This window comes from Delphinus delphis, chromosome 4 (assembly GCF_949987515.2).
Source record: "Delphinus delphis chromosome 4, mDelDel1.2, whole genome shotgun sequence".
In the NCBI taxonomy this organism is placed as follows: Eukaryota; Metazoa; Chordata; class Mammalia; order Artiodactyla; family Delphinidae; genus Delphinus; species Delphinus delphis.
Window position 1 is genome coordinate 5,985,366 of NC_082686.1, and position 12,593 is coordinate 5,997,958.

The 12,593-nt window shown below is 42.2% G+C and overlaps 1 protein-coding gene across 1 annotated transcript in view; it reads left to right on the top strand.

Moving 5' to 3' along the window:
• The window catches only part of LCA5L (lebercilin LCA5 like), a 40,119-nt gene extending 30,047 nt beyond the window's left edge, over nt 1–10,072 (top strand). Inside the window, exons 5-8 of the mRNA XM_060009795.2 lie at nt 3,208–3,292; nt 4,678–4,784; nt 4,945–5,062; nt 8,961–10,072. Of these exons, the coding sequence (XP_059865778.1) occupies nt 3,208–3,292; nt 4,678–4,784; nt 4,945–5,062; nt 8,961–9,694 (1,044 nt within the window). The 3' untranslated portion in view covers nt 9,695–10,072. The remainder of the gene's footprint in view (nt 1–3,207; nt 3,293–4,677; nt 4,785–4,944; nt 5,063–8,960) is intronic.
• The last annotated feature ends 2,521 nt before the right edge of the window (nt 10,073–12,593 follow it).

Sequence of the window (12,593 nt, forward strand, 5' to 3'; positions counted from 1 at the left end):
TACCAGTGGGGAGAGGGAAGGGGGAGGGGCAATATAGGGGTAGAGGAGTAAGAGGTCCAAATTATTAGGTATAAAATAAGCTACAAGCATGTATTGTACAACACAGGGAATATAGCCAATATTTTATAATAACTATAAATGGAGTTTAACCCTTAAAAATTGTGAATCACTATACCATACACCTGTAACATAATATTGTACAGCAACTATACTTCAATTTTTTAAAAATCTGCCCTAAAAGTGAGAATTAGAAATATTTTCTTTGGGGAGTTCCCTGGCGGTCCAGTGGTTAAGACTCAGTACTTTCACTGCCGAGGCCCAGGTTCCATCCCTGGTTGGGGAACTAAGATCCCACAAGCTGTGCAGTGCAGCCAAAAGAAAAAAAAATTTTAAAAAATGTACTTTTCAGACTTTTGTTCTTTCTGCCTTCAAGATTTCTAAAATGTGCAACAAGTTGGAAAAGCTAGATACAATACTTAAGAAATATAGGTCGTTCAAGCCTCAGTTAGTAAATCTTAAGCATGATTCTTTAAGACAAGAATCTTTAGCTTTTATGTCAAATAGGAAATACAGGTTTCCCAGGAGCCTTGAGAGCACTCAGAGACAGGGAAGAAAGTTGGATGTAAACTCTCCCTTTGTAAAGCAGGGAAAAGAGTTCTGTTTCATTCTCCTCTGGAGCCTCAGGAAACTTCAGAGAGAAGAATGTGCCAGAAAATGGGCGTGGCTATAGGAACTACCTTAGAAGTCTAACAGAAGAGGCTTCAAGATCCACTGGTCAAAGCAAACATACACACATATGGAGACACAATCAGGGAATTTTAAAATAAAGTTTGTGCTTTCATATGCAGCCATGTGCACATATATACTATACAGTCATTAAAAAACAATTCTGACAGGAGAAAAGCTTAATAATTAATGAAATGCTTAATGAAAAGAAAGATACAAAATTCTATATTCAGTAACATCCAAATTTATTTTAAAAAGAAAAGTAAATATACGCAATGGATTTCTGTGCATCTGTAAAATGGCATGAGGGTTCTTTATGTTGTAATATGGAGTAATCGCCAGGATATATTGATAAGTGAAAAAAGGAAGGCAGAGGGAAGTGTGTAGTATGCCATCATGTAAGGAAAGGAGACAATACAAATACATCTACAAATTTGCTTCTATTTTGAAAAAAGTATAGTAGGATAATAGTGGAAATGGGGGAAAAAATAGAGTAGAAGGGACAGCTATAGAACCTAGATTTCCTTGAATATCTTTTTGGTAGATTTGACTTAGGAAATATTTTGTGTAATTATGAAGCAGAATGAAATGTAAAAAAAAAAATCAAAAAACGTTCCCTAAAAATCCAGAGTAAAATGAAAAAAAAAAAGAGCCCACTGTGTATTCCAGTGTAGGCATAATGTCACAGAGAGACACCATTCCAAGAGACTTAAAACACATCAATTTCACTGCATATGCCTAGTGAAATACACTCTTGATGACAGAGTTGGTACGGTTATTTTGAGACTGTTGTATGTATCTTATGGGATAAAGCACATAATGAACTATGTTGGTGTCATTGAGAACTGGGATTTGGGAGATGGAAGAAAGAAAATACACAAGTAAGATAAGGTCAAATAAAAATCCTGTAGTCCTGATTGTGAATTGAAGTGAAGGTATGATTTTTGATACATTTTAATCTTTAAAAATAAATACATATTTCCTAATGTGACCCACTCACTAACAATGAATACCCCTAATGACATACTATCATCTTCAAAATCCATAACCCACTAAAAAGAACTAAGGCACCTTAAAAAAATTCTAGGTCTGGAGCATGAACTATACTACGTGAGCCTGGGACATATAGAGAAGCAAGGAAACTACAAAGAACCATTAGGGTAATGTCAAAGAGATTCAGGAGCCAAAGATGGTTCTTACTGGCCAAAGATGGGGCAATTTAGGATCAGTAAAGATAACTGTGTGGATTGAAACTTAGCAAATATACAGAAATCAGAAAGTTCATAAGGATATTTACAAAACAAAACACCTCAGTGATTACTCAGTCACCTTTAGAGGATGCTAGGGAACCAGCACACTATTTCAAAAACTGGTAAATAAAGGAAAAGAAACAATTACTTTTACCTTTCCTATACTCAGAGTAACCAAATAACTTGTGAGAAGGGAAGACCTTCCTTGTAAAGGCATTTCCATCAATAATGAAGAAGGAATGAAAGGATGAGAATATCACTATTTTGGAGCTTCTAATGAAATAGTGGATCTGAGCAATGATCGCCACAAAGGGAAACCATCCAATGCTATGCACTTCCTGACAGACGTACACACCTCCACCTAAGGAGTACTGTTGCCAGAAAAAACATACCTAGATATGATTAAACATTTAGCTCTAACAACCCATTTAAGAGAAATATGGTAGCAGGGGAACATGATAAGCAACGCCTCAGGGATGCGATCAGCAACATCAGACTGTGGCAAACTATAGCACAAACTACCCTGTTTCCACAACAAATAAATATCAATGTGAAACAAATAAAAGAGATGAGGGTGGGAACTTATAGAATAAAAGAGACTGTGAGGAAAAACTCAACAACCAAAAAACAAATAACCCAATTCAAAACTGGGGCTTCCCTGGTGGCTCAGTGGTTAAGAATCCGCCTGCCAATGCAGGGGACACGGGTTCGAGCCCTGGTCCGGGAAGATCCCACATGCCGCAGAGCAGCTAAGCCCGTGTGCCACAACTACTGAGCCTGCGCTCTAGAGCCCGCGAGCCACAACTACTGAAGCCCACGTGCCTAGAGCCCGCACTCCGCAACAAGAGAAGCCACCGCGGTGAGAAGCCCGCGCACCACAACAAAGAGTAGCCTCCGCTCGCTGCAACTAGAGAAAGCCTGTGCGCAGCAACGAAGACCCAATGCCGCCAAAAATTAATTAATTAATTAATTTAAAAAATATATATTGTCCACTCACAACGGTTTGTTACTCTGTTAAAAAGCTAGTGTTTTTGTTTTTTTTTTTTTTTAAAGCTAGTGCTTTTTGATGTCGGGAATGATATATAATGATATGGCCCATTTCTGTTTCTGCTGGAACCTATAGATTTTATCCAAAGAACACTGAGCTCACTTTAAATTGTTTTTTTTACAAGAAATCAAGGTTGATAAAAGCAAACAATTATAGAAATATTGGTATTGTGGTTCTCTTTAGGAGAAGGGTCGAGAGCTGGAAATTAGAAACATCTATACTAACCAGATACTTAGAAATTTACGTGACAAAGAAGATTATCCAAAAGGTAAAGTATGTTTTAATTATTTTTGCTCGAAATCTATTTTGAAGTATCTAGTCAGATTTTCTAACTTATATCACCAAGATAACAGACATTTTAAAAATTTGTTTTGTTAAGCATTGAGACACATTTTGTGATTCTAGAATAACAAAACTGTGACATGGTTGAAACAGCTAGAAGAGAATAGAGAGGCTTTCCCGTGTTCCCATCCTCCACTCAGTCTTTTATGTCCCTACTCGGGTGAATGAGATGGTAACTTTCAACTTGATGCAAAACGTCTGCCAAATACTGGACTTTCTAGGTAGATCTGTTAGCCACTGTGTGGATTCTTAAGGTTAACTTTATTTAGGTACAGTTTACCCCAATACGATGCACCCGTTTTAAGCGTGCAATTCCATGGGTTTTGACAAGTGCTTATACCCATGTAACCACCAACCTCCCTCAAGATTTAGAACACCCACCCATCTCCTCAGGAGGTGCCCCCTCATGCCCCTGGCAGTCAGGGGTCCCCCAGCCCCAGCCCAAGACAACCTCGGATTTCCTCGGTCACAATAGCTCAGTTTGCCTGTTGTAGAATTTCATGAGTGGGATTGTACAGCAGGTCCTCTTTGCTGTCTGGCTTCTCTTGGCCAGCATGTTTTTGAGACGCATCTGTGCTGTGCTACTATCACTAGTTTGTACCTTTTTATTGCTGAGTAGTATCTTTTCCTTTAAGACAGGATGTACTTATTCCCTCCCCCGCAAGGTCTCCCAGCGTAAGATTCTGCTCAGAAGAGGCACAATAGGAACACTTGCCTCTCATTTTGCTACAAGTAACTATGTGTTTACTTTTCAAGGCAACAACCTCAGATTTCCTTGCCTGCCTTTGTTTGCTTTTGGTTTATAATCCAGAACAACAGCCAGCAGAGAAGATGATAAAATCAAACGTGGGGTCATTTAAATGGGATAACACTTCAAGGAAAGTGACTACTAGGTTTAGCGTTCGTGCACTTTAGCGTGGGCAATCCAACCATCGACAACCAAGAGCTCTGACACAGGAGACACGATGGCGCACCCTCTCTGCACAGCTACGGTTCTGAATCCCTTCTGCCAGCAGGGACAGCCGTGTCCTCCAATGGCAATGCCGACCCATCCTAACGCCTGCTTCTTTGGTACTTTACCACTGTGATCGCCATAACCTCTGGGGCCCAAAATAAGACAAAACAGGCGAGATGCTAGGGCAAAAAGTGAAACTGGCAAACGTTATACATTTACTGAAAATCTTTAGAAAACATCTACTATACTTTGTTTTATAATTACATTACAAACTTCAGTTGTTATTTTACACTTAAAGTCAGTATTGCTTCCAAATGTAAAATATGTTTCTTACATATAATACACCTGTTCTGTAGTTTCTTCAACAAAGTCAGTACAAGCAGAAAGGAAAAGTGTTTCACTTACAAGTATGCGACACCAGGAAACCCAAATATCGGAAGATGTTCCATCTTTGACAACTAAGGTACAGCAAATTTGAATTCTTGCAGTGTCTAATTAAACATATCTTTACAAAAATAAGCTTTACTCACTTGTTCTATACAAAAAGTATTTGTATTCATTAAATAAAACACAATTTAAAATTACTGCCAAAAATATGTTTTTGCCACTTTTCTAAATTATAGGGTAAAAAGACAAGAGGAAACATTGGTCATGAAGAAAAATCGATTGAAATAATCCATGCAAGTTCTCACTGTATCAGTAAACTACCAAACCAAGAGGATTCCAAGAGAAAATATGAAGGTAATTTTAACAACTTTCAAAAGTCTCCTTTACTTTTTTTTTTGGCTGTGTTGGGTCTTCATTGCTGCATGCGGGCTTTTCTCTAGCTGCGGCAAGAGGGTTACTCTTCGTTGCAGTGCGCTGTCTTCTCATAGCAGTGGCGTCTCTTGTTGCGGAGCACAGGGTCTAGGCGCAGGGGCTTCAGTAGTTGTGGCTTGTGGGCTTAGTTGCTCCACGGCATGTGGGATCTTCCTGGACCAGGGCTCGAACCCGTGTCCCCTGCGTTGGCAGGAAGATTCCTAACCACTGCGCCACCAGGGAAGCCCCTCTCCTTTACTCTTACTTTATTTTTTTTAACTTGTGAATTACTCAGTGTATGTATAAAAGTATATATAAAACAGATATATTCAATTTAAAGAACTGTTATAAAACGAACTGCACTACCTGCTTAAGACGTGGAACATTACTGTCCCTTGGGACACCCTGCGGGCCCTTCATAACCATAACCCTCCCGCCGCCCACCACAACCAACCACGATCTTCCATTTTATGCCAGCTTTTCCGCACAACTCCCAATCCCGTGTGTATTCTTAGACAACATGTTCAGTTTTAAAAAACTGAGTCTCAATCTCAAACCCAGCTGAGTAAAGGGCAGCACTGCCCCTAAAGAAGATTCCACAGCAGGCAGGCTGGCTGCAGCTTCCCTGAAGGCACCGGGGCCCAGCCAGGGCCAACGTCATGCCGGGTCCTGAGAGCTGGGGACCCATCGGAGACAGGCAGCGGCAGGGCTGCTCTGCACATGGGGTGTGGGGAGAGGCCCCGTGTGCTGGACCCCCGAGAGAGAGCAGAGGGCTCTGTGTGGTGAAATGAGGGTCCTCAGCCCACCCAGGCTGCAGGCACCATAGTGAGGGCGACAGCTTGGCCAGGCCCCACGTGGTCAGGTCAGACCAAGGACCCTGGAGGCTGGGGGGTTAGCGGGGCAGGGGCTTGGTGGTGCAAGCCCTTTATGCTTAAGCCCTTGCCTTGGTGCCCTCTGCGGTCCTGGGGCCTCCCTTCACCCTTCCTGCTGGTTCCTGTCACCCCTTCGCCACCAGATCTCTTTCCTACCCTGTGTCCTTCCCTTTCCTGGTAAACGCCATCATGTCCTACGAGTACAACCTCTACTGGCTTCTTGAGAACACTTGCGTGGAAGGCAAATCTGTGTGCATTTCCTCTGGAGATGTCATGTTTCTACTTAGACTTGATTAATAATTGACTGGAAAGAAAATTCTAGGCTGGAGATCATCTTCCCTCAGAACGTTGATGACACTGCCCCATTGTTTCCATGTTAAGTTATTGCTAAAGGGACATCTGGGCGACACCCCACCGGGCTGGGCAAGCACAACCTCCCTGGAAAGAGCAGCCGCGGGAACAGCCCCCGAGGGGCCCAGGGCCGTGCCGGGAGGGGCCACCTCTTAGCAGTGAGGCCAGACTGGCTTTAGAACGAGGTTTAAATAACACCGAGGGTGGGCAGAACCCCTGGAAAGCCACTGGCTCCCATGCGGTTCCTTCTGTGGTCACTGGTCAGTTTACGTTTTCCACCTATTTTTTAGTCCATTTTCGTAATTTTTTTTAAATAAACTTATTTATTTTTGGCTGCATTGGGTCTTCATTGCTGCACGCGGGCTTTCTCTAGTTGCGGCGGGTGGGGGCTACTCATTGTTGTGGTGCGCGGGCTTCTCATTGCCGTGGCAGAGCACCGGCTCTCGGTGCACCGGCTTCAGTAGTTGTGGCTCATGGGCTCTAGGTGCGCGGGCTCAGTAGTTGTGGCGCACGGGCTTAGTTGCTCCGCGGCATGTGGGATCTTCCCGGACCAGGGCTCGAACCCGTGTCCCCTGCATTGGCAGGTGGATTCTTAACCACTGCGCCACCAGGGAAGCCCCATTTTGGTAATTCTTACTGTCCTAGAAAGTTTCCTTATTCACTTGACAAATATTTTCTGCGCATATACTGTGTCAGGCACTGCTCCGGGCCCTGGGGACAAGATGCCCCGCCCTCGGGAGCCTGTGCCCTTGGAGAAGACCTGTGGGGCTGCGAGAGGGCGGTGGGTGCTGGAAAGAAGGTCCCCACCGAGAAGGGGACAGGGAAGGGGCTGAGGGTGAGCTGACGGCAGCTCAGGAGACTAGAAGGAAGTGATCCACGTGGAACCCCGAGAAGAGATGGTCCCACGGACGCTGGGCCCAGAGGAGGGGTCGCACAGGGGGCGAGGAAGTAGGAGGTGGTGTGTCGGAGGGGGCGGTGGGCAGGGCGCTTCGGCCACGATGAGGACCGTGGAGCCGGGAAGGAGCTGGTGCGGAGGAGGGACCAGACCCGCTACTGGGCGGCAGCGGGGAGGCCAGGCGGGGCTGGGGAGATCGTGGAAAATAAGTACTTTCCCCCATGTTCTCAAATGTTAACATTCTCATCAGGTATCATAGGGCATAATATTAACAGCTATTTAGAGTTAATTGTACGTTTGACTGGCTTCCAGGCTCAGCATTAATTCTTTTTTTTTAAATCTACTTTTTTTTAACTTTTTATTTTATATTGGAGTACACCATTCTTGAAACATACTTCTTTCTCCTGCTAGTATTATTTTCATTCTCCTAGAGTATAAGTGAATAATTTTATTCCAGAATGTAGTCACATGAGGAAATGTTCCAACTCTTTGCACACCCGATATTGTCCCCATCCTCCCTCACAAACGATGGCCTCACTGAGCGGTTCGCCGTTAGCGATGCTGTTTGCTCAGAACCCGCGAGGGTCTGGTCCTCTGAGGAGGGGAGAGCTGCACACAGGGCTTCCTCGGTGCCTGGGGAAGGATCTGCAGAGGAAGGGACATCTTTCCATACAACGGTATTCTGCGATCATCTCCTCCTGGCAGTGCATGCTCACCTCCTCATTCAGTAACTCATTTTCCACAATCCCACGCGCTTTAATTCTTTTAACCAGGAATTCTTGAACAGATGTTCAGGATGTTTCACTCTTACTAAACCAGGCTACAGGACTTCCCTGGTGGTGCAGTGGTTAAGAATCTGCCTGCCAATGCGGGGGACACGGGTTTGAGCCCTGGTCCAGGAAGATCCCACATGCTGTGGAGCAACTAAGCCGGTGTGCCACCACTACTGAGCCTGCGCTCTAGAGCCTGCGAGCCACAACTACTGAGCCTGTGTGCTGCAACTACTGAAGCCCGCATGCCTAGAACCCATGCTCCACAACAAGAAAAGCCACCGCAGTGAGAAGCCCGCGCACCCCAACAAAGAGTAGCCCACGCTCGCCACAACTAGAGAAAGCCCATGCGCAGCAACAAAGACCCAATGCAGTCAAAAATTAAATAAATAAATTTATTGGGGGAAAAAAAAACACAAACAGGCTGCAGTGAGCATCCTTAGACGCATCTTTGTGTATCTTTGTAGGGTTTGGTTCTACGAGTGAAGTTGTTGGGTCTAAGAGCATGTTCCCTTAAAGTTTTGATAGATACTACCAACCTGCCATCCAAACTGCACACCAGCTTACAAAGCCACCAATGGGGAACCAAAGTTCCAATGTCCCCATATTCTGGCCAACTCTGGAAATTATCTGCCAATTGGATGAGTAAAAAATATTCTCTTGTTTTAACGGGCACTACTTCTAGCTGGTGGTGTTGAACACCTATTAATAACATATTGGCAAAGTTTATGAATATCATTTTCTTTTGGTTTCATAATTCTCATTTATCTGGTATGTTCTAGGAAAGTATAACATTTCAAGCTTGTTAATACCACCTTTCCCTGTATTTGCTTTCCTTTTTGTCATTGTAACGTGCTTGTCAGTAGGTGTAAATAACTGTGTTCAACATGCCATCTTGAAATAGAAATCCATTCATTTTAAACGTCAGTAAATTAACTATTTTTCTACTACAGATTTATCAAAGGAAGAGGAACATATAGAAGAAGCACAGCCATCTCTAGAGAATATTGGACAACAGAGAGAGAGAACAGAAGATCAAGAAAAGAAAACCACTTTAGTAAAAGAAGAACAGGAACTACCACCAGAAAGAATTCAAGTAATCCATCCCGAAGGGGAAAGTGGTCAGGAAGACGATACAGTAAATGAAAAGTCTAAAAGAAGTCCAGAAATAAGTGAAATGGGTGAAATGCCAGATAAAAATCCTGCTCCAAATATCAAAATACCCTTCAGACAAAGAAAGCATTATTCATTCACAGAAGCGATCGAAAACTTGCATCATGGGCTTCCTGCCTCCAGCGGGCTGGCCAATGCAGGCAGCACGAGGTGCGCTCATAGCACAGGCAAGCACCACAGCCACAGGGGAGAAGTGAGGCTGGAGCACCCTACTGTCACCTATGAACCCTCTTTTGGTACATCTTCCAGAACAAAAGCAAATGACACAGCTTTCAGAGAGAAGAAAAGCAGTCTAATGGAAGAACTCTTTGGATCAGGCTGTGTCTTAAAACAGAACCAAACAAGCACTGCTGTCATGAAGGGGCCTGAGGAGACTTTGCAGAGTAAGAAGATGCACCATCTACCCGCTAGTCAGGCCTCTGCCAGCAATGCTTTCGGAGACTCTAAAGTAACTGTGGTAAGTTCTATTAAGTCATCTTCACCTACAGAAGGAAAGAGAAAAATAATTATTTAAATATATTCCAATATCCTAATCCACTCTGGTTTGATATTCTGGTCTTATGTGCCTTTAATCTCGTAGTTTTAATGTATGTGTGTGTGTGTGTGTGTGTGTGTGTGTTTTCAGTACTTAAATTGACTTTGAATAATTAAGGCTTTGTTTTATTGCTAATCTAATTTTTAGAAGTTCATTGTATATTAGCCAATGACAACAAATACAAAATTACATCTTTTTTCTTCTACAACTGACACATGTCCATTATCTTTTGGAAGACTGATTTACTACATGGCTTCAATATACTATGGGATTCCATAGCTAGTTAAGTGTAAGTTAGTCAACCTAAGACATACACATGTCATGCATGTAAGAACCTTATCAGGAATCAAATTACATTGTAGCTTAAAAACACGGAAGCAGCTCTGAAAGGAAACAATATAAGAAGCCTCTATTTAAAAAAAAAAAAAAAAAAAGCACAGCAATTACCAAACTTGGTTTTATGAAAATTACTTTTGAGCATTCTCTTATTCAGCTAAACTGGGCATCTAATATCCTGCCCTTGTGGGTGACACTTTCCTCATATACACCCAAGATTCAGTATTTTTTATCTGTTGCATACCCTGTACCCTGACCCTTTTTCTTTTAATCTTGCTCTTTAAAAAGAGCGCATTGGTATAATCAGGGTCCATGCAAGTTAGCTGCTCAGTCCTAATGAATATATTCATTATACTTAGATTATTTTATATTAGGACTATACAGAGGAGGCTGTACTCCCAATGTTAATCAATTAACTTACTTTCATTTATTTATAAGGGCAACCTATTTGCAACGTAGACCATACTATTTCCAAACATGTTTATGGGTTGGTGTGTAATACTGGCAATGAAAAAAATTAATCAATAGTTGATCTAAGAAAGAAATGGAAAATTTTATTCAAGCCAACCTAAGGATTATAACCTGGCAGTCCTTCAGGAAATTCTGAGAACTGTTCCACCCATTAGAAGTCAAAGTGCGGTTATATAAGTTTTTGAGGCAGAGGGCTATATATCAAGTGATGTATTATTGACAGTTTACACCACCCAGATCTACAGTATGAAGCGAGTAGTGTGCATCATCATGACCCCTTATAAGACTAAGAAGGAAGGTTATCTCCTAAACAGTTGTGACCCTTCCTAAGATTAAGAAGGAGTGTTATCTCCCAAAGAGGTCTGGTTAATGCAGATGCACAACGCATACTAAAGTGGAGAGAGAAGGCCCAAATGGGCAGAGAAAATTTTTATGTTTAAAGTCTTGCCATAAAATGTGAATTTTATTTCATTAATATCAACACACTTTTGAAAATTGAGAATAGTAAACTTTCAAAAGGGAATGAAAGTCATGGTGGGAAAAAAACTGTGTTTAAAACCAAAGATGAGATAAATACTACAATTGGCATAAGCTTTGATCTTTATGAAAATCACAGTGGAAAAAAAAAAAGAGAGAGAAGGAAAGAAGGGGAGAGAGGGAGGGAGGAGAGTTAGAATTCTCAGAGGCGTAACATGGGGAGATACACAAGTACACATGAAATGACACAACTACCAAGCTCAAAATTCTAGAGAAATGTACTCAAAGGATTTAGAAATGGTGTACAGAGTAATATTATAATATTGCAATGCCTACTCCTGCTTTATAGCAGATGGAGGATTTTTCAAGGGATCTTTTCTTATGCCTACTCACAACAAAAGCACAAATGATAACATTAAATCAGCGCAGTCTAAAAGTGCTTCTGGGGAATTCCCTGGCAGTATAGTGGTTATGACTCCACACTTATCACTGACAGAAGGCCCGGGTTCAATCCCTGGTCAGGGAACTAAGATCCCCACAAGCCGTGAGGGGCATGGCCAAAAAAAATTAAAACTTAAAATAAAAAATTAAAAGTGCTTTTGTACAGAATAACTATTGAAATATAATCTAAGCCTGTTACCTTCTGGTCCTCTTGTTTAAAAAATTATATGCATAGGAAGTTGCGGGGTAATAAATTAAAATGTTCACTTTTTATATCTGAGGAATGAGGTTGTGGCCAATTTTTAAATTTATTCTTGGTAATTTTTTTTTTTACTATGATTTTCTATAATGAACATGACCTTGTAATCAGGAGGAAAAAAGGTTTCAAAATAAAAACAAGAGATCCATTTCCTGTAGTCTGGTAGAGAAGGTACTCTGGCACTCCTGCTGTAAAAAAGCTAAAAATGCCATATTAACTATACAAACATGTTTTTTAATCAGTTGTTCAGCTGGTAAACACTCAGGAAAGTGGTGGGCATCAGGGAGGCAGGTAAACAGAGCTCTGAAGTCAGCTCACCTAATGGGCTGTCAACTGAAAAAAAAAAAAAATGAACAAACTAAAAATTGAGAGTTGTGTTTTATTCGGCGGACAAAATTGAAGACCTAAGCCCAGGACAACAGCATCTCAGATGGCTCTGAGGGACTGCTCTGAAGAGGCAAAGCGGGGGCCAGGATATACAGGAGTTTTTGCAGCAAAGACCAGGTAATAGGAACATCAAAAGATTACTATTAAAGAAAACCAGACATCTCAAGTTAAGGAATTTAGTGCTTTTCTGTATATGGGAAGATGCAAGTCTGGGCTCACTGAAATCATTCCTTTGATGTGCACCTGTTCTGTCTGGGGCCAGGAGCCTGTGTTTTCCCATCCTGAGTCTCCTCAGGGTGCACCCTTGGGGGTGGGGGTGGGGGGGGGTGTGTAGCTGCCGTGGCTGACAGCTTGATGGCGGGCATCCTGTTTCCATCCTGAGTTCCCTCAGGGCTCACCTTCAGGGAGGCTGTATTATGATGGCTGCAACATTCTTTGTTTACTGATACGGCAGGAGACATTTTTAGTTCACAGGGCATTTGCTGAGCACCCAAAAAGCCTCCAGGA